A 24,202-nucleotide genomic window follows, 5' to 3' on the forward strand; every position below is an offset into this window, starting at 1 on the left:
GTATTAAGACTCTCAGTGGGTCAAATTTCTCCGAATGGTATGAACAAATTCAATTCACCTTGGGTGTTATGGATTTGGACCTAGCATTGCTTACTGAAAAACCTGGGGAAATAACGGATGCTAACAGTGAGGAAGAAGTTAGCCTAATTGAAGCCTGGACCAAGTCCAATAGGCTTAGTCTTATGCTTATTAGAATGACTGTTGCTAATAACATTAAGACTTCCCTTCCCGAGGTTGACAATGCTATGGAACTGTTAACGGCTATTAAAGAACGCTTTAAATCAGCGGACAAGTCGTTAGCAGGGACACTCATGGCTGAATTGACTACCATGAAATATGGTGGTGATAAGGGAATTCAGGAACACATCCTGAATATGACTGATAAGGCTGCCAAACTTGGAGCTCTTGGCATGAAAGTGGAAGAGTCCTTCCTTGTGCAATTTATCCTTAACTCACTTCCAACAAAGTTCGGCCCATTCAAAATCCACTATAATACTCAAAAAGATAAGTGGAATTTGAATGAGCTGACTAGTATGTTTATTCAAGAGGAAGTGAGATTAAAGCAAGAAGGAAATCACTTTGCATTGGCTGTAACTCATGGAAGTATGAAGAAGAAAGGGAAATTTGTGAAGAGTGGAAAGAAATTCGCACCAAACAAAAGATATGAACCTGGTGAAAGTAGTCAGGGTCATGGAAAGGCTTTTGTTGTCACCTGTTACTTTTGTAATAAGAAGGGACACGTAAAGAAGGATTGTGAGAAACGAAAGCTTGGTTCGAAAAGAAAGGTATTCATCTTTCTTTTGTATGTTATGAATCAAATCTTATTGAAGTTCCTTCTTACACTTGGTGGATTGATTCTGGTGCTACAACTCATATCACAAATTCATTACAGGGATTCCTTACAACTCGGAAACCGGAGGAAAGTGAAAAGTACATCTATATGGGGAACCGTCTCAAATCTAAAGTGGCGTTTGTTGGCACTTATCGCCTCATATTAGAGACGGGTCACAAGATGGATCTTGAAAACACGTTTTATGTACCTTCGTTTTCTAGGAATTTGGTTTCTTTGTCAAAACTGGATGTTTGTGATTATTCAGCTTTAATTGGTTGTGGAAAACTCAGTTTTATGTTTAATTCAATAATAATTGGTTCCGGTATTTTATGTGATAGTTTATATAAAATATCTTTGAATCATGAGTTTGAACAATCATTATTAACCACTCATTCGGAAGTTGGCGTAAAGCGAAGCCTAAATAACGAAAATTCTTCAATCTTGTGGCATAAACGATTGGGGCATATCTCCAAGGAAAGAATTGAAAATTGGTAAAAACTGGAATTTTGGAAAATCTAGATTTTACTGATTTTCAAGTGTGTGTGGATTGCATTAAGGGTAAGCAAACCAAACACAATAAAAGAGGTGCCACAAGAAGAAAAGAGCTTCTTGAGTTAATCCATACAGATATCTGCTCACTACCTATTCCATGTTTTAGTGGAGAAAAGTATTTTATCACCTTTATTGATGATCTATCTCGTTATGGTTATCTCTATCTAATTCATGAAAAATCTCAAGCCGTTGACATGCTTGAGGTGTTTGTTACGGAAGTCGAAAGACAATTAGATAGAAAAATTAAAGTTATACGATCAGATCGGGGTGGGGAATACTATGGTAGATATGATGAGTCGGGACAAAATCCTGGCCCATTTGCTAAATTCTTAGAAAAGCGTGGTATTTGTGCTCAATACACAATGCCTGGAACACCACAGCAGAATGGAGTTGCTGAACGTCGTAATCGTACTCTTATGGATATGGTTAGGAGTATGTTAAGTAATTCAACTGTACCAATTTCACTTTGGAATGAAGCCTTGAAAACCGCTATGTATATCTTAAACCGGGTTCCCAGTAAGGCAGTCCCAACAACTCCCTACGAGTTGTGGACTGGTAGGAAACCTAGTTTAAGACATTTACATGTTTGGGGTTGTCCAGCAGAGGCTAGAATATACAATCCAAATGAAAAGAAATTGGACCCTAGAACAATTTCTGGATATTTTATTGGTTATCCACTAAAGTCAAAAGGGTACAGATTTTATTGTCCTAACCATACTACGAGGATAGTTGAAACTGGAAACGCCAAATTCTTAGAGAATGGTGAAGTTAGTGGGAGTGTTGAATCAAGAAAGGTAGAACTTGAGGAAATTGGGGTAGATATTTTACCATCTTATTTCCCTCAAGATAAAGTTACTCATCAACCTATACAGCAGGTCGAAACAAATGATTCACCACTCCATTCACCACTTCATGAAGATGTCATCATTGGCAATACTGTAGAACCACCACAACCGGTAGCTTTGAGGAAATCTCAAAGGGAAAGGAAATCTGCCATATCCGATGATTATGTGGTGTATCTACAAGAATCTGATTTTGATATTGGTATTCAAAATGATCCAGTTTCATATTCACAAGCCATGAAAAGTAAAGATTCTAGTAAATGGATTGATGCTATGAATGAAGAGTTGAAATCAATGGACTATAATGGTGTCTGGGATCTTGTCGAATTGCCTAATAACAGTAAGAAAGTCGGTTGTAGATGGGTCTTCAAGACCAAACGTGATTCTAAAGGCAATATCGAAAGATTTAAACCTAGACTAGTAGCCAAAGGTTTCACTCAAAAGGAAGGCATTGATTATAGAGAAACTTTCTCTCCAGTATCTAAGAAAGACTCTCTTAGAATCGTTATGGATCTTGTAGCTCATTATGATTTGGAGTTGCACCAAATGGACGTGAAAACCGCTTTTCTGAATGGGGATTTAGATGAAGATATCTATATGGACCAGCCTGAAGGATTCGCAAAACAAGGAAAGGAACACTTGGCTTGTAAATTAAAGAAATCCATATATGGACTTAAACAAGCTTCTAGACAATGGTATATAAAATTCAATGATACCATTACTTCCTTTGGATTTAAGGAAAACACTGTTGACCAGTGTATATATCTAAAGGTCAGTGGGAGCAAGTTTATCTTTTTAGTCTTGTATGTGGATGATATTTTACTAGCAAGTAGTGATCTTGGTTTACTTCATGAAACCAAGAATTATCTTTCCAAGAATTTTAAGATGGTTGATATGGGTGAGGCAAATTATGTCATTGGGATAGAGATCTTTAGAGATCGATCTCGAGGATTGTTAGGATTGTCTCAGAAAGGATATATCAATCGAGTTCTTGAAAGATTTAATATGCAGTTTTGTTCAGCCATTAATGCTCCTATCACGAAAGGTGATAAATTAAATGAAAAGCAATGCTAGGTCCAAATAGGCTTAGTCTTATGCTTATTAGAATGAATGTTGCTAATAATATTAAGACTTCTCTTCCTGAGGTTGACAATGCTATGGAACGGTTAACGGCTATTAAAGAACGCTTTAAATCAGCGGACAAGTCGTTAGCAGGGACACTCATGGCTGAATTGACTACCATGAAATATGGTGGTGATCAGGGAATTCAGGAACACATCCTGAATATGATTGATAAGGCTGCCACACTTGGAGCTTTTGGCATTAAAGTGGAAGAGTCCTTCATTGTACAATTTATCCTTAACTCACTTCCATCAAAGTTCGGCCCATTCAAAATCCACTATAATACTCAAAAAGATATGTGGAATTTGAATGAACTTTAATTGGTTGTGGAAAACTCAGTTTTATGTTTAATTCAATAATAATTGGTTCCGGTATTTTATGTGATAGTTTATATCTTTGAATCATGAGTTTGAACAATCATTATTAACCACTCATTCGGAAGTTGGCGTAAAGCGAAGCCTAAATAACGAAAATTCTTCTATCTTGTGGCATAAACGTTTGGGGCACATCTCCAAGGAAAGAATCGAAAGATTGGTAAAAATTGGAATCTTGGAAAATCTAGACTTTACTCATTTTCAAATGTGTGTGGATTGCATTAAGGGCAAGCAAACTAAACACAATAAAAGAGGTGCCACAAGAAGTAAAGAGCTTCTTGAGTTAATCCATACAGATATCTGCTCACTACCTATTCCATGTTTTAGTGGAGAAAAGTATTTTATCACCTTTATTGATGATCTATCTCGTTATGGTTATCTCTATCTAATTCATGAAAAATCTCAAGCCGTTGACATGCTTGAGGTGTTTGTTACGGAAGTCGAAAGACAATTAGATAGAAAAATTAAAGTTATACGATCAGATCGGGGTGGGGAATACTATGGTAGATATGATGAGTCGGGACAAAATCCTGGCCCATTTGCTAAATTCTTAGAAAAAGCTTGGTATTTGTGCTCAATACACAATGCCTGGAACACCACAACAGAATGGAGTTGCTGAACGTCATAATTGTACTCTTATGGATATGGTTAGGAGTATGTTAAGTAATTCAACTGTACCCATTTCACTTTGGAATGAAGCCTTGAAAACCGCTATGTATATCTTAAACCGGGTTCAATTAAGGCAGTCCCAACAACTCCCTACGAGTTGTGGACTGGTAGGAAACCTAGTTTAAGACATTTACATGTTTGGGGTTGTCCTGCAGAGGCTAGAATATACAATCCAAATGAAAAGAAATTGGATCCTAGAACAATTTCTGGATATTTTATTGGTTATCCACTAAAGTCAAAAGGGTACAGATTTTATTGTCCTAACCATACTACGAGGATAGTTGAAACTGGAAACGCCAAATTCTTAGAGAATGGTGAAGTTAGTGGGAGTCTTGAATCAAGAAAGGTAGAACTTGAGGAAATTAGGGTGGATATTTTACCATCTTATTTCCCTCAAGATAATGTTACTCTTCAACTTATACAGCAGGTTGATGAAACAAATGATTCGCCACTCCATTCACCACTTCATGAAGATGTTATTATTGGCAATACTGTAGAACCACCACAACCGGTAGCTTTGAGGAAATCTCAAAGGGAAAGGAAATCTGCCATATCCGATGATTATGTGGTGTATTTACAAGAATCTGATTTTGATATTGGTATTCAAAATGATCCAGTTTCATATTCACAAGCCATGAAAAGTAAAGATTCTAGTAAATGGATTGATGCTATGAATGAAGAGTTGAAATCAATGGACTATAACGGTGTCTGGGATCTTGTCGAATTGCCTAAGAACAGTAAGAAAGTCGGTTGTAGATGGGTCTTCAAGACCAAACGTGACTCTAAAGGCAATATCGAAAGATTTAAAGCTAGACTAGTAGCCATGGGTTTCACTCAAAAAGAAGGCATTGATTATAGAGAGACATTCTCTCCAGTATCTAAGAAAGACTCTCTTAGAATCGTTATGGCTCTTGTAGCTCATTATGATTTGGAGTTGCACCAAATGGACGTTAAAACCGCTTTTTTGAATGGGGATTTAGATGAAGATATCTATATGGACCAGCCTGAAGGATTTGCAAAACAAGGAAATGAACACTTGGCTTGTAAATTAAAGAAATCCATATATGGACTTAAACAAGCTTCTAGACAATGGTATATAAAATTCAATGATACCCATTACTTCCTTTGGATTTAAGGAAAACACTGTTGATCAGTGTATATATCTAAAGGTCAGTGGGAGCAAGTTTATCTTTTTAGTCTTGTATGTGGATGATATTTTACTAGCAAGTAATGACCTTGGTTTGCTTCACGAAACTAAGAATTATCTTTCCAAGAATTTTAAGATGGTTGATATGGGCGAGGCAAATTATGTCATTGGGATAGAGATCTTTAGAGATCGATCTCGTGCATTGTTAGGCTTGTCTCAGAAAGGATATATCAATCGAGTTCTTGAAAGATTTAATATGCAGTTTTGTTCAGTCATTAATGCTCACGAAAGGTGATAAATTAAATGAAAAACAATGTCCAAAGAATGATTTGGAAAAGGAGAAAATGAAATTGATTCCATATGCATCAGCTGTTGGAAGTCTGATGTATGCACAGACTTGTACAAGACCAGATATTAGTTATGCAGTGGGAGTACTTGGTAGATATCAAAGTAATCCGGGAATAGATCATTGGAAAGAAGCAAAGAAGGTTATGAGGTATCTTCAAGGAACAAAGGATTACATGCTTACTTATAGGAGATCGGACCAATTAGAGGTTATTGGTTATTCAGACTCCGATTTTGCTGGTTGTGTAGATAGTAGAAAGTCCACATCGGGCTTCGTATTTCTACTAGCTGGTGGAGCAATCTCTTGGAAGAGCGTAAAGCAAAGTATTATTGCTTCTTCCACAATGGAGGTTGAGCTTGTAGCATGTTTTGAGGCCTCGAGTCATGCACTGTGGTTGCGAAATTTTATCTTAGGGCTTAAGGCTGTTGACTCAATTGCTAAGCCTTTGAAGATATATTGTGATAACACCGCAGCCGTTTTCTTCTCTAAGAATGGAAAGTATGCAAGTGGATCCAAGCACATGGATCTTAAGTACTTGGCTGTTAAAGAAAGAGTCCAGAAACAACAAGTGTCAATAGAAAATTTAAGTACAACTCTTATGGTTGCTGATCCATTAACCAAGGGATTGCCTATAAAGACATATGAGGAACATGTTATTAGAATGGGTCTTTTGAGCAATCTATGATTTGAGAGTTATGATTATGTAATTGACACTTAATTTATTTAAATGTTTATGTTTTCCTGTTTCCAATTATGTGTGCACATATTATATTTGGAATTAATTTAACAGGATTTGTCCTAACAAGACAAAATTAAAGGGGCTGTTATGGAATAGAATAGTAAGGGTTATTAATGGTGTGATACATAGAAGGGAATATGATAAATGAATCATATAACCGCTATGATTCACATTAATAACTCAAGCTAGTTCTAGTATTAAAATACTCTATTTACCTATTATGGTAATCACCTTAATTTTATTTTAAAATCGTGATCACGTGTCAAATGTTTTGTATGAAGAACCCACCGAGTCAAATAATTTTTAAACTTATTTTTCTTAAACGGTTCAATGGGCCAAGTGGGAGAATGTTAGTTTTATTTTTTAACGTTTTATTTTATTTAATGGCCCATTAACCTTTGTATTTAATTTATTAGTTGTGGGTAATTCAAATCATGGTATTAAGGTGATTTTATGGTAATTGATTTGTAACGTTGAAGGCAGTAAAAGACCATGATGGGTGGGATTTGTCTTCTGCCGTTACAAATCAATCGTGGCCCTCTTCTCTTGTCTATAAAAGCATCCACAACTCTTCTCCTCAACCATCAGACACAATTGAGAATTCCATCAATTACAGACACTTAGTGAGTTGTGATATTAGAGAGATAGAGAGAAGAAGGTGTGCCTACGAATAAAGTTTTCACAAGGAGATTCGAAGGAGGCCTGGCTAGGCTTGGCTTGTAGATTGCTATCGTTCATCGTCTCTATCGAAATCCATGGCGAACGGTATGTCGATAATCTCTATTACGTGATTATATTCTTAAAATTTATAAATCACACCTTCTGTGATTAAGGTTTTCCGCATAAAATTAAATAAAATTAAGGTTTTTATGTCAACCTCGGGAAGGGAAGTCTTAATGATATTAAAGATTATAATATTCTCAAATTGCAGTCATAATTAAGAAATTGAGACTAGCTCAAAGGATAGTCGATTTTAATTAATTATGAACTGGGTAGGGTGTCATAATTTATATTACTTAGCAATTAGAATTGTTTACCTAAAGGTAACATGACTAATTGACGAGTGAGATAAATTATGTTAGATCCTACTTAGGTGTTATAAAAGATTATTTACACCAACATAGAGTGAACAATAGGTATGCTGTATTTCACCCAAAGGCGAACTTGTAGTGATATCAATAGTTCATCTTATTTGACTCAAGGTCTTATGTGAGCATCCTTTTATCTTTACCTTATTATATTTGCTATATTTATTTCAGTTGCTATTCCTACTTCATTGTACTCGCATGCTTCTGGTATTAAGACACTCAATGGGTTAAATTTCTCCGAATGGTATGAACAAATTCAATTCACCTTGGGTGTTATGGATATGGACCAAGCATTGCTTACTGAAAAACCTGGGGAAATAACGGATGCTAACAGTGAGGAAGAAGTTAGCCTAATTGAAGCCTGGACCAAGTCCAATAGGCTTAGTCTTATGCTTATTAGAATGACTGTTGCTAATAACATTAAGACTTCCCTTCCCGAGGTTGACAATGCTATGGAACTGTTAACGGCTATTAAAGAACGCTTTAAATCAGCGGACAAGTCGTTAGCAGGGACACTCATGGCTGAATTGACTACCATGAAATATGGTGGTGATAAGGGAATTCAGGAACACATCCTGAATATGACTGATAAGGCTGCCAAACTTGGAGCTCTTGGCATGAAAGTGGAAGAGTCCTTCCTTGTGCAATTTATCCTGAACTCACTTCTATCAAAGTTCGGTCCATTCAAAATCCACTATAATACTCAAAAAGATAAGTGGAATTTGAATGAGCTGACTAGTATGTGTATTCAAGAGGAAGTGAGATTAAAGCAGGAAGGAAATCACTTTGCATTGGCTGTAACTCATGGAAGTATGAAGAAGAAAGGGAAATTTGTGAAGAGTGAAAAGAAATTCGCACCAAACAAAAGATATGAACCTGGTGAAAGTAGTCAGGGTCATGGACAGGCTTTTGTTGTCACCTGTTACTTTTGTAACAAGAAGGGACACGTAAAGAAGGATTGTGAGAAACGAAAGGCTTGGTTCGAAAAGAAAGGTATTCATCTTTCTTTTGTATGTTATGAATCAAATCTTATTGAAGTTCCTTCTTACACTTGGTGGCTTGATTCTGGTGCTACAACTCATATCACAAATTCATTACAGGGATTCCTTACAACTTGGAAACCGGAGGAAAGTGAAAAGTACATCTATATGGGGAACCGTCTCAAATCTAAAGTGGCGTTTGTTGGCACTTATCGCCTCATTTTAGAGACGGGTCACAAGATGGATCTTGAAAACACTTTTTATGTACCTTCGTTTTCTAGGAATTTGGTTTCTTTGTCAAAACTGGATGTTTGTGGTTATTCAGCTTTAATTGGTTGTGGAAAACTCAGTTTTATGTTTAATTCAATAATAATTGGTTCCGGTATTTTATGTTATAGTTTATATAAAATATCTTTGAATCATGAGTTTGAACAATCATTATTAACCACTCATTCGGAAGTTGGCGTAAAGCGAAGCCTAAATAACGAAAATTCTTCTATCTTGTGGCATAAACGATTGGGGCATATCTCCAAGGAAAGAATCGAAAAATTAGTAAAAACTGGAATTTTGGAAAATCTAGATTTTACTGAGTTTCAAGTGTGTGTGGATTGCATTAAGGGTAAGCAAACCAAACACAATAAAAGAGGTGCCACAAGAAGTAAAGAGCTTCTTGAGTTAATCCATACATATATCTGCTCACTACCTATTCCATGTTTTAGTGGAGAAAAGTATTTTATCACCTTTATTGATGATCTATCTCGTTATGGTTATCTCTATCTAATTCATGAAAAATCTCAAGCCGTTGACATGCTTGAGGTGTTTGTTACGGAAGTCGAAAGACAATTAGAAAGAAAAATTAAAGTTATACGATCAGATCGGGGTGGGGAATACTATGGTAGATATGATGAGTCAGGACAAAATCCTGGCCCATTTGCTAAATTCTTAGAAAAGCGTGGTATTTGTGCTCAATACACAATGCCTGGAACACCACAGCAGAATGGAGTTGCTGAACGTCGTAATCGTACTCTTATGGATATGGTTAGGAGTATGTTAAGTAATTCAACTGTACCCATTTCACTTTGGAAGGAAGCCTTGAAAACCGCTATGTATATCTTAAACCGGGTTCCCAGTAAGGCAGTCCCAACAACTCCCTACGAGTTGTGGACTGGTAGGAAACCTAGTTTAAGACATTTACATGTTTGGGGTTGTCCTGCAGAGGCTAGAATATACAATCCAAATGAAAAGAAATTGGATCCTAGAATAATTTCTGGATATTTTATTGGTTATCCACTAAAGTCAAAAGGGTACAGATTTTATTGTCCTAACCATACTACGAGGATAGTTGAAACTGGAAACGCCAAATTCTTAGAGAATGGTGAAGTTAGTGGGAGTGTTGAATCAAGAAAGGTAGAACTTGAGGAAATTAGGATGGATATTTTACCATCTTATTTCTCTCAAGATAAAGTTAATCTTCAACCTATACAGCAAGTTGAAACAAATGATTCGCCACTCCATTCACCTCTTCATGAAGATGTCATCATTGGCAATATTGTAGAACCACCACAACCGGTAGCTTTGAGGAAATCTCAAAGGGAAAGGAAATCTGCCATATCCGATGATTATGTGGTGTATCTACAAGAATCTGATTTTGATATTGGTATTCAAAATGATCCAGTTTCATATTCACAAGCCATTAAAAGTAAAGATTCTAGTAAATGGATTGATGCTATGAATGAAGAGTTGAAATCAATGGACTATAATGGTGTCCGGGATCTTGTCGAATTGCCTAATAACAGTAAGAAAGTCGGTTGTAGATGGGTCTTCAAGACCAAACGTGACTCTAAAGGCAATATCGAAAGATTTAAAGCTAGACTAGTGGCCAAAGGTTTCACTCAAAAGGAAGGCGTTGATTATAGAGAAACTTTCTCTCCGGTATCTAAGAAAGACTCTCTTAGAATCGTTATGGCTCTTGTAGCTCATTATGATTTGGAGTTGCACCAAATGGACGTTAAAACCGCTTTTCTGAATGGGGATTTAGATGAAGATATCTATATGGACCAGCCTGAAGGATTTGCAAAACAAGGAAAGGAACACTTGGCTTGTAAATTAAAGAAATCCATATATGGACTTAAACAAGCTTCTAGACAATGGTATATAAAATTCAATGATACCATTACTTCATTTGGATTTAAGGAAAACACTGTTGATCAGTGTATATATCTAAAGGTCAGTGGGAGCAAGTTTATCTTTTTAGTCTTGTATGTGGATGATATTTTACTAGCAAGTAGTGATCTTGGTTTGCTTCACGAAACTAAGAATTATCTTTCAAAGAATTTTAAGATGGTTGATATGGGTGAGGCAAATTATGTTATTGGGATAGAGATCTTTAGAGATCGATCTCGTGGATTGTTAGGCTTGTCTCAGAAAGGATATATCAATTGAGTTCTTGAAAGATTTAATATGCAGTTTTGTTCAGCCATTAATGCTCCTATCACGAAAGGTGATAAATTAAATGAAAAGCAATGTCCAAAGAATGATTTGGAAAAGGAGAAAATGAAATTGATTCCATATGCATCAGCTGTTGGAAGTCTGATGTATGCACAGACTTGTACTAGACCAGATATTAGTTATGCAGTGGGAGTACTTGGTAGATATCAAAGTAATCCGGGAATATATCATTGGAAAGCAGCAAAGAAGGTTATGAGGTATCTTCAAGGAACAAAGGATTACATGCTTACTTATAGGAGATCGGACCAATTAGAGGTTATTGGTTATTCGGACTCCGATTTTGCTGGTTGTGTAGATAGTAGAAAGTCCACATCGGGCTTTGTATTTCTACTAGCTGGTGGAGCAATCTCTTGGAAGAGTGTATAGCAAACTATTATTGCTTCTTCCACAATGGAGGCTGAGTTTGTAGCATGTTTTGAGGCCTCGAGTCATGCACTATGGTTGCGAAATTTTATCTTAGGGCTTAAGGCTGTTGACTCAATTGCTAAGCCTTTGAAGATATATTGTGATAACACCGCAGCCGTTTTCTTCTCTAAGAATGGAAAGTATTCAAGTGGATCCAAGCACATGGATCTTAAGTACTTGGTTGTTAAAGAAAGAGTCCTGAAACAACAAGTGTCAATAGAAAATTTAAGTACAACTCTTATGGTTGCTGATCCATTAACCAAGGGATTGCCTATAAAGACATATGAGGAACATGTTATTAGAATGGGTCTTTTGAGCAATCCATGATTTAATGAGATATGATTATGTAATTGACACTTAATTTATTTAATGAATTGTTTCTGTTTTCCTGTTTCCAATTATGTGTGCACATATTATATTTGGAGTTAATTTGACACGATTTGTCCTAACAAGACAAAATTAAAGGGGCTATTATGGATTAGAATAGTAAGGGTTATTAGTGGCGTGATACATAGAAGGGAATATGATGAATGAATCATATAACCGCTATGATTCACATTAATAACTCAAGCTAGTTCTAGTATTAAAGTACTCTATTTACCTATTATGGTAATCACCTTAATTTTATTTTAAAATCGTGATCACGTGTCAAATGTTTTGTATGAAGAACCCACCGAGTCAAATAATTTTTAAAACTTATTTTTCTTAAACGGTTCAATGGGCCAAGTGGGAGAATGTTAGTTTTATTTTTGTAACGTTTTATTTTAATGGCTCATTAACCTTTGTATTTAATTTATTAATTGTGGGTAATTCAAATCATGGTATTAAGGTGATTTTATGGTAATTGATTTGTAACGTTGAAGGCAGTAAAATACCATGATGGGTGGGATTTGTCTTCTGCCGTTACAAATGAATCGTGGCCCTCTTCTCTCGTCTATAAAAGAAATCCACAGCTCTTCTCCTCAACCATCAGATACAATTGAGAATTCCATCACTTACAGAAATATTCGTGAGTTGTGATATTAGAGAGATAGAGAGAAGAAGGTGTGCTACGAATAAAGTTCTCAAGGAGATTCGAAGGAGGCCTGGCTAGGCTCGGCTTGTAGATTGCTATCGTTCATCGTCTCTATCGAAATCTATGGCGAACGGTATGTCGATAATCTCTATTACGTGATTATATTCTTAAGATGAATTTGATTTCAAGATTCTGTAATTAAGGTTTTCCGCATAAAATAAATAAAAGTCTTTGCTCTGATACCAATTGAAAGACTTTTATTTATTTTATGCGGAAAACCTTAATTACAGAATCTTGAAATCAAATTCATCTTAAGAATATAATCACGTAATAGAGATTATCGACATACCGTTCGCCATGGATTTCGATAGAGATGATGAACGATAGCAATCTACAAGCCGAGCCTAGCCAGGCCTCCTTCGAATCTCCTTGTGAAAACTTTATTCGTAGGCACACCTTCTTCTCTCTATCTCTCTAATATCACAACTCACTAAGTGTCTGTAATTGATGGAATTCTCAATTGTGTCTGATGGTTGAGGAGAAGAGCTGTGGATTTCTTTTATAGACGAGAGAAGAGGGCCACGATTGATTTGTAACGGCAGAAGACAAATCCCACCCATCATGGTATTTTACTGTCTTCAACGTTACAAATCAATTACCATAAAATCACCTTAATACCACGATTTGAATATACTTATTTAAATGACCGTAAACACAATGACAAATGCATGCCATAATACATATTAAACCCACTGCTGATTTATTTTATTATTTTATTTAGAAAATAACCACTTTGACCAGGATATAAAAATTAATAAATAAATCAAGACAATGGTTACAGACAATTAACACAAACTTTGATAGTCACGAAACTGTCCTTATCGGACTTTTAGAAACAGATACAAATCAATACAATTATATAACAATATATTCATAGAAAAATCTCTGACAGATTCATCAAACATCAATTTGTAGGGAAAGTTGTGTTTTGCAGAAGACTACCCACAAATAATAATCCAATTCGTCAAACAGATTATAAATATCAAAACACAAATACCAATCATAATCCAATTCGATTTCATAAAACCGTAACATATAATGTATTTGAGTTCTAAGATGAATCCATTTCAAAACCTGCTCTGATACCAATTGAAAGACTTTTATTTATTTTATGCGGAAAACCTTAATTACAGAATCTTGAAATCAAATTCATCTTAAGAATATAATCACGTAATAGAGATTATCGACATACCGTTCGCCATGGATTTCGATAGAGACGATGAACGATAGCAATCTACAAGCCGAGCCTAGCCAGGCCTCCTTCGAATCTCCTTGTGAAAACTTTATTCGTAGGCACACCTTCTTCTCTCTATCTCTCTAATATCACAACTCACTAAGTGTCTGTAATTGATGGAATTCTCAATTGTGTCTGATGGTTGAGGAGAAGAGCTGTGGATTTCTTTTATAGACGAGAGAAGAGGGCCACGATTGATTTGTAACGGCAGAAGACAAATCCCACCCATCATGGTATTTTACTGCCTTCAACGTTACAAATCAATTACCATAAAATCACCTTAATACCATGATTTGAATTACCCACAATTAATAAATTAAATACAAAGGTTAATGGGCCATTAAAATAAAACGTTACAAAAATAAAACTAACATTCTCCCACTTGGCCCATTGAACCGTTTAAGAAAAATAAGTTTTAAAAATTATTTGACTCGGTGGGTTCTTCATACAAAACAATGTTAGTTTACGTTTTAAAACGTTTTAATTTTTGGTCCACTAATCTTTATTTTAATTAATTAAATTGTGGGTAATTCAAATCATGGTATTAAGGTGATTTTATGGTAATTGATTTGTAACGTTGAAGGCAATAAAAGACCATGATGGGTGGGATTTGTCTTCTGCCGTTACAAATCAATCGTGGCCCTCTTCTCTCGTCTATAAAAGCATCCACAACTCTTCTCCTCAACCATCAGACGCAATTGAGAATTCCATGACTTACAGAATATTAGTGAGTTGTGATATTAGAGAGATAGAGAGAAGAAGGTGTGGTACGAATAAAGTTCTCACAAGGAGATTCGAAGGAGGTCTGGCTAGGCTCGGCTTGTAGATTGCTATCGTTCATCATCTCTATCGGAATTCATGGCGAACGGTATGTCGATAATCCTAATTATGTGTTTATGCATGTTCTTAAGATGAATTTGATTTCAAGATTCTGTGATTAAAGTTTTCCGCATAAAATAAATAAAAGTCTTTCATTTCAGATTTCATCGAGATTCTCTATACCGCAACGTCACTCTCTACTTCGACTGCACGTTTAACTCGGCCCGAGAAGACGCGATTTTCAACCGGTTGTTCAACTGCAATGCGAGCGGTGGCGGCGCAGCATCTGTGAATCTGTTCGCGGTGGGGGACGCGGCGTCGGGACCTGGGCCCGGCGTCACGTGCGGCGATTATGTATCTGTTCCGGTGAACCAGACGGCGGCGCGTGTACTGGAAACTCCTACGGCTTCGTCAATAAATGTTTTGCGTGATGCTCTTGCCGGTGGGTTTTATATCCAGTGGTCAGCGGATGACGAAAATTGCCAAAATTGCAGACGATCGGGAGGGTATAATTGTAATTTTGCATTGAGTGTTTGATATTTTCGGAGTCGAGCACGGCGGCTTCTGTAGGTTGGACCAACGGCTCCTGCGCCTGAGAAATCTCAAGGTGTGATAGTTACCGTACATTTGAATTTCTGTTTTTCTTTTTGGGTAAATTCCATTTTTCCCCCTTTACTTTGCCTCGGTATTACTTTACTCCCTTCAATTCTCGATTGCATTGATTTTCTCCCCTGCACTTGAAAAATTATCTCGATGTGGCCCTCGCTATTAGTTGTCTGACATTTGACGTTTTGATCTAAGCTCTGAAATTACAAAAACTCCACATCTCCTAATTTAAATAATTATTAGGAAAAAAAAAAGATAATAAAAAAATCAAGACAACGAGAAAACATAATCCACAACGTCAGCCATAATTTATTTTAATTATTTTAATAATTATTTAAACTGGGATAGGTGGTATTTTTATAATTTCAGAGCTTAAATCAAACGATGTTAAGGTCAAATGCTGACAACTAACATCGATGGCCACATTGAGACAATTTTTCAAGTGCAGTGGAGGAAATCGATGCAATCGAGAGTGTAAAGTGATATCGAACTAAAGTACAAGGGCCGGGGAAAGTAGAATTTACCTTTTTTTTTTTGGTCTAATTCATTTTAGGGGCTCTTTGAGGAAACCCCCTAATTATTTTTTTAACGGAGGGAGGCCCAAAATATTTTTCTCCATTTGAGAAAAGCCCATACCCATTTTCAACCATTATGTTTTCCAGCTTTGCCCCCGCCCGCCACATCATCACTGGGTCACGCGCTCAACGATTTTTTTTTTCCGTATCAGTTTCCTTAATCGATTATGAAGCATAGTCGATTTAGCCTTAATCGACTATGCGTCATAGTCGATTAAGGAAATTCTTTAATTTTTTATTTTATTTTTATTTTTTTTTCTATATCAGGTATATTAATCGACTATGATGAAGCATAGTCGATTATGAATCTGCTACTAAACATAACAAATTACAACTGCGAAAAAATGCAAAATCAACTATATTTTACAAAAAACAAAAAATATACAAACATTATAAATGATTTATACAATTGAAATCAATAAACAAGAAATCCAAAAAAAGTAAATAAAAAACTGGAGTCGATCAACCTTAATCGACTACCAGAACATAGTCGATTAGTTTAATCGACTATGAACATGTACATAGTCGATTAAGGTTTCAGCCTGCGCGAAATTCTCTACACGCGCCGTCCTCCGTCCGATCCACAAAAAACCCCAAAATCAGCCTCCCCATCGTCACCACACCACCCAGAGCTCCTGCCATGGCCGAACCCGTCAGGTTTTGAGCATGTTCAGCTCCACCAATGAAGCAACATCAGTCTTGAGCACCTTCTTTACAATCTCCTCCTTGATGATGGCCTCGCACACAACCGATTTTCCCTTCCCTTCAATCCAGTTCCCCGCAGCAGGTTTCTTGCCCGAACAGTAGTTGCCTGAGATTCCGATATAACGTCCATGTCAGGGAACTCGTTGTTGAGGAAGTTTATGACATTTTGGACACCTTTAGAGACCATGTTCATCCCCATGGCATCCCATGTGCTGCAAGTGAACCTCATATACAGGTATACCGAAGAAGTCGAGGAGATAGATGAAGGAGGCAACGAAGGTGTCGATGGCGGCGATCTCAGAGAGGCCTTGACGGAGTCGGAATCCTTGGGCAGGCGGCGTTGGTCAACGGAGGCACCTCTCATCAATCTGGCGGCGGAAGCAGTGGACGGCGGGGGAGAGGTAGTGGTGGTGGTGAGGGGCAGAGATGGTGAAAAAAATGAGAGAAAAATTAGGGTTTCAAAATAATACATTAACAATTAAGGGTAGATTTAGAATTATAAAAATAACATTTGGTGGAATACTAACTAAGGGGGTTTTCTCTAATTATTTTTAGGAGGGGTTTTTTCATTAACTACATTTCCTAGATAAGGGGGTCTTGCTAATAATCCCTTCATTTTATTCACCCTCATTTTTAAAACATTGCAGTGACAATTTTTGAGATGCATAGCTTTTGGGTTAAATACAAATTGGACCCCTGTACTATCACCACTGTTATATATATTACAAAATGCAATATAGTAGCCCCTCAATTTATCGGCCAACCTTCAGATCTCTTACACCTTTTGTTTTTGTAACGTAGTTACCTTTTTACCCTTACTTATATATGGTATAGATAGACATTTTTTGACTCTATTACTTGGGCCGATTTTTTTGACTTTATTACGTAGCCCTCTGGTTGCATCGACAAGAGGTTTAAAAAAAAATATGCCAAGTAGTGTTTGGACATAAAATATGAAATGCATGAATTTTGAGAATTAAAATTACGGGAAGTATTTTAAATCGAGAATTTTTGGGCTGTGGGAAATACAACTAGGGAAAAACATGAAAAAATATAAGTAAATTGAGTACAAGAGAGAAAGAAAGAGGCACACCTTTGATACACAACCAAAGGGCTATTTTCGTCCGTAATTGTCCAACATCTAATCTAATGGTGGGTCAACTTAAGGGACGGATTATCTAGCATGACTTGATGGCGGGGGGCCATATTATCGCATTTTGTAGTGTATGGGGATATACACGAAGTGGCAATAGTACATGGGTGCCAATTTGTATTTAACCCTAGCTTTTATTGATAACATTATTTTATAAATTTTAGAATTGTATTTTTTTTTTAAAACTTATTCTTGTTCCGGACCGATCCAATTTAAAAACCCGTAGAAGTGCAAAATGCGTTTGCAACAAAAATTGGGAAATATCGAGAGAGGAAAAAAAGAAGAAGGTTTTATTGTTATCACTATGACCAAAATGACTGTTCGGTTTTATGTCCGATCCGATTTAAAAGCCTTTGATTTTCCGGCTTACCCATTTCAGCATATGCAATACTAAATAAATTGCACCGGACAACTTGAGTATTTTTAATTTCATAGACTTTTATATAACAGTTTTTTTGTCTATTTCTTTCTAATAAGGTAATGATGCTCTTGGCCCTAGTCCAATTTTTGCCAATCCCCCTGCAAGTAATCGACCGGATTCCAATAATCCGACTGGAAATGGTATGAACGATCCAAGCCATGCTTGTCTTTACATTTAAAATATGGGGTAAATTACACATACATCCCCAATGTATGCTAATTTAAGATCCCTGTAGTATCGGTATTACAATTACCCCCTGAAACATTGTTAGAAACTCTAACGGGATAATGCGTTGGATAATTTATTCCGCTAGAGTTCTAACTGACTATTAATTTTAAGAAGTCGCGGAGACAACATAGAGCTAGAGGTGATTTAAGAAATGTTGGGGGAGCCATGTCACCCCCCTAGGTCTATGTTGTCTCCACCACTTCTTGAAACTAATAGTCCGTTAGAACTCTAATGGAATAACTTATCCAATGCATTATCTCGTTACAGTTTCTAACTATGTTTCAAGGGGTAAATGTAATTACCGACACCACAGAGACCTTAAAGTTCTTTTAGCATGCCTCAGGGGTATAGGTGTAATTTACCCTAACATATATTAATGTTCGTATTGATACTGATTAAATCGTCTATCTTATATCTAAAATGATATTTTATCTCGTATTTCAAAATCATCGATACAGATTGCAAGTAAATTGGTTTATGTCACTTTACATACCTGTCGATTGTGATTTTGAAATACGAATTAATACATTTGGGAAGAATGTAGGACGTCTGAATTTTTTTTTCGAGTTAATGGACTTTCATTAACAACTTCTTCCAGGGCCATCTGATTCAAAGCGACTTCCTCCGTTTGGGTTAATAATAGGTAAAATTGTAAACTTGTGCACTCTCCTACATATGACATTCTTAGGACACTTTTTCATATGTAATAACATGTCTCCATTGTCTTTCTAGGTCGGATACTTGGTATAATTGCTGGAACTTCTCTATTAACCGCTCTCACGATCTACTGCGTGAAAAGACGACGTTCACGGCGTGGTTCTAATCAAACAAACGATAAATATATACAGAATTTTCTACTCCATAATGGATCACTCGCTCTCAAGAGATACAAATATTCCGAAATCAAGAAAATAACAAAATCCTTCAATGAAAAGCTTGGTCAAGGAGGATATGGTAGCGTCTACAAAGGTGTATTACCCGATGGTTCCCTCGTGGCAGTGAAAGTTTTGATCGAAGCTGATAGCAATGGAGAAGAATTCATAAATGAAGTTGCTAGCATTAGTAGAACTTCCCATGTCAATATTGTCAATCTCTTGGGATTTTGCTATGGTAGAGACAAGAGAGCTTTAATCTATGAATATATGCCAAAGAAATCTTTGGACAATTTCATCAACAATAATTGCCCGGATTTGGAAAAGATGTACAAGATTGCGGTTGGTGTTGCCAAAGGTTTGGAATATCTGCACACGGGGTGCAATACTAGGATTGTTCATTTCGACATTAAGCCTCAGAACATTCTATTAGACGATGATTTTTGTCCGAAAATATCTGATTTCGGGCTTGCTAAATTGTGCAAGAAGAAGCAGAGTATATTATCTGTGCTTGGAACAAGAGGGACTATTGGTTATATTGCTCCAGAAGTATTTTCGAGAAATTTTGGAGGTGTTTCTCATAAATCCGATGTCTATAGCTATGGAATGATGGTTCTTGAAATGGCTGGTGCGAGAAAATTTGTCGGAAATGAGGCAATTCAATCGAGTGAGAATTACTTTCCCGACAAAATATACGAGCAAGTGATGATTGATGTAGCTAAGGAATTGGATAGTCTAGCGAATATTGAAGATTGTGAAGAAGAAACTGCGACGAAATTGTTTTTGGCTGGATTTTGGTGCATCCAGACAATTCCGTCGGATAGGCCACAAATGTCTAAGGTTGTGGAAATGTTAGAAGGAAGTATTCAATCGATACAAGTTCCTCCGAAGCCAGTGTTGTTTCTACCTCCTACAGTTGTGGCGCGTGAATCTTCGGCAATTTTATATACGACAGAGACAGAGGATTCAGTTGAAGTTCAGCTAAGGGGTAATAACTGAGGTTTTAATAACAACTCGATAGCAATTACAATATGTAAAATCTTGCTTGTGACCTTAATTTTTCACCGTCATTATCTGCGACTCTGCGGTTGTATACATGACAGAGACCGAGTAGATAAATCTGGGAATCAGAAGAATGTATGGCATCGGAAAGTTTACTTTTGAAACAAAAAAGAAGTTATCGATTCGAATACTATACTTTTGATACTATCAAATATCTTGCTACTTAGGTATTTTTTCGAAATCCTTCACAAAATGGAAAAATGAAAATAAGATTTTTTTTTTTATTTTTTTTATTTTTTTTTTATTTTTTATGAAACATATCATTAATCTACTCCAACTATATAAATTTAAAAAAAAATGACACTACTTTAATACTTTATATACATAAAATAATCATATTATCAAAATAAACATATTGAAAATGTTTTAAAGTATTTTTAGAATTTAAATTGTATACGAAATCCAATTTTCGATTATCTTATATAGACACTTCCAATTTGGATGAATTTGTGGTCATGTTCTTTCATTAAAAAATCTTGCTACTTAGGTATTTTTTCGAAATCCTTCACAAAATGGAAAAATGAAAATAAGATTTTTTTTTTTTTTTTTTTATTTTTATGAAACATATCATTAATCTACTCCAACTATATAAATTTAAAAAAAAATGACACTACTTTAATACTTTATATACATAAAATAATCATATTATCAAAATAAACATATTGAAAATGCTTTTAAGTATTTTTAGAATTTAAATTGTATACGAAATCCAATTTTCGATTATCTTATATAGACACTTCCAATTTGGATGAATTTGTGGTCATGTTCTTTCATTAAAAAATCTTGCTACTTAGGTATTTTTTCGAAATCCTTCACAAAATGGAAAAATGAAAATAAGATTTTTTTTTTTTTTTTTTTTTATGAAACATATCATTAATCTACTCCAACTATATAAATTTAAAAAAAAATGACACTACTTTAATACTTTATATACATAAAATAATCATATTATCAAAATAAACATATTGAAAATGTTTTTAAGTATTTTTAGAATTTAAATTGTATACGAAATCCAATTTTTGATTATCTTATATAGACACTTCCAATTTGGATGAATTTGTGGTCATGTTCTTTCATTAAAAAATCTTGCTACTTAGGTATTTTTTCGAAATCCTTCACAAAATGGAAAAATGAAAATAAGATTTTATTTTTATTTTTTTTTATTTTTATGAAACATATCATTAATCTACTCCAACTATATAAATTTAAAAAAAAATGACACTACTTTAATACTTTATATACATAAAATAATCATATTATCAAAATAAACATATTGAAAATGTTTTAAAGTATTTTTAGAATTTAAATTGCCAATTTTCGATTATCTTATATAGACACTTCCAATTTGGATGAATTTGTGGTCATGTTCTTTCATTAAAGTTTAGGACTTGACTAGGGTGAGACCACTTGTGTTCTAAACTTATATGAAATATGCATTAATTACCGTTAATTTTCTAAGATTAAATCTGGACCCTATGAAAATAACATGACTTATGTTCCAAAAAATGAAGTACTTTACCAATTATCCTTCGATTATTTTTTTTTATTAAATTAATATATAAAATAGATTAACATTGAATTGTCTAATTTACCCCTACTATATTTTAATTAAATAATTAATTTAAATTCATTGCGAGTTTTATTTGATAAATAATAAAAAAAAAAATGCATTCATTAAAGATAGAACTTGTGACATCTTAGTTCACTTATCACTCCTAACAATGAAAAGCACATTAACTTATTATGATGTATTTAACCATAATTTTATATATCGGGAAACACAATATAAAATGATAATAAATCTAAGTATTTAATACTGTTAAATAAAATATTAATTGAGACATTGATTATTATGAAATGATATTAAATAAATTAATAACAAATTTAATATATTAATGTTTGAAAAATACAAAGAATTGCAATTCAATACGCCAAACATCTATCATTAATTATATAATATTAGAAATATTAATAAAATACACCATTTAAAAATGTAAAGAATGCTCAATTAAATATAAAAAATGCATAACTTAATCCAAACTCACTTATGTTATTAAATTTATAGTGTGACAAATCCAAATAAAAAATAAAATAATATGTTTATTTAGAAGAAGAAAAAATTATAACTCATTCCAATTAGTAGTTTTCTTACTTTAAAATAAAATTATATACTACAAATACTATACTGTGAATTTTCTTTTAATATTTAATTTAATCAAATAGTAAGATTTGAATCGATTAAGCTCAAATCCTTTCAACTAGTAAATATTATTCAAATATTTGAATCGATTGCTTAACTATTGACATAACGTGTTACATAATTGATTTAACTATTTATAAGTAATGTCGTCTAATATCTTTTTAATTCAATTTTATCATAAAAAAATAATAAATTTAATTCCTAACACATGTAAGAACCTAATCGTAAATCGTAATATTTTATCAAAGCGTAATATTTGAACCAATTAGGCTCAAGTCCTTTCAATTCGTAAACATTATTTAGATATTTGAATCGATTAAGCGCACTCAACTATAATTGACAAGAACGTCTTAATCAAATTAACTATTATTAATTAAAGTGTAATACATTTTCAATTCAATTTTATCATAAAAAATAATTCCTAAATCACTTAAGAATCAAATCATAAGATTAATTAAAGCGTATGATTTGAATCAATTAAGCGCAAGTATTTTTAATTTGTAAATATTATTCAAAATTTTGAATCGATTAAGTTCAACACTGACAAGAACGTATTAATCGAGTTAACTATTTATAATTAAAGTCTACAACCCTTTTAACTCAAGTTCAACAAAAAAAAAATAATTTAATTCATAAAATCGTAAGAATCAAATCGTAAATCGTAAGATTTAATCTTACCATGAACCGATTAAATCTTACGATTTTTACGAATTAAATTTTAATTTTTTTTATGATAAAATTCAATAATAAAAGATATTAAACTTTAACTATACATAGTTTGATTAATACGCTATTGTAAATTATTGAGTTTAACCGATTCAAATATTTGAATATTGTCTACGAATTGAAATGAGTTGAGCTTAATCAATCAAATCTTTGAATATTGCTTTTGAATTGAAAACACATGAGTTTAATTGATTCAAATATTACGATTTAATGAAATCTTACAATTTACGATTCAATTCAAACTTCAAATTCTTTTGAAATTCATTTTTAAATTACACGGGTTGATCAGCATTTCCTTAGATTTTTAAATTATATTATATAAAGATTTGTTAGTATGGGATTTTTTAATATATAATAATTATTATATGAGAATTAATAATTTATTTAACATTATTTATATAAGTTTTATAATCATTATACATTGTAACTTTGTGATATATATATCCGTATTGTTAGTTTATTGTCAATTATGTGTTTTGTCTTAATAGTAAGTGTTCTTGTATGTTTTCAGATGGTCTCAAGTTCCAATTCTGGTTGATGCAATTTTGGATGGGTGGTTTTAAGGATTTTTACGAATAATGATATAATTGACTATATAAATTTTAATTCACCAATAAATATATATTTAAAATTGCATTAAAATAGAGAGAGTAGAATTGACATTTCATTAATAATTTATAATTGCCGATTTTTTTAAAATAATAATTGTACAAAAGGTATTTGCGACAATACATAAATGAAGAAAAATAAGTTTTGTTGCTGGGACACGTGTCGCAATCTAAATGAGGTGTTCTTGGGATCTCACGGTAGAAAGACCCTAAAGTTTAACTATATGATGACAAAATTGACTAGTCAACTATAATATAAAAATATATTTTCTACATACCTCCCTTTTCCACGACTGTTTTTGCAAGACAAATCA

The 24,202-nt window shown here is 34.2% G+C and overlaps 1 protein-coding gene across 1 annotated transcript; it reads left to right on the forward strand.

The window, feature by feature from the left end:
* The first annotated feature begins 16,815 nt into the window (after positions 1-16,815).
* LOC105953406 (PR5-like receptor kinase) lies at positions 16,816-20,478 on the forward strand. The gene is made up of 4 exons (XM_012977067.2): positions 16,816-17,047; positions 18,249-18,332; positions 19,007-19,063; positions 19,153-20,478. Exons 1-4 carry the CDS (start codon positions 16,816-16,818, stop codon positions 20,289-20,291), a joined length of 1,512 nt encoding a protein of 503 aa, XP_012832521.2. The 3' UTR covers positions 20,292-20,478.
* Positions 20,479-24,202: the final 3,724 nt, after the last annotated feature.

The sequence above is a fragment of the Erythranthe guttata genome, chromosome 12 (genome assembly GCF_056151865.1).
Source record: "Erythranthe guttata isolate IM_541 chromosome 12, IM_541, whole genome shotgun sequence".
In the NCBI taxonomy this organism is placed as follows: Eukaryota; Viridiplantae; Streptophyta; class Magnoliopsida; order Lamiales; family Phrymaceae; genus Erythranthe; species Erythranthe guttata.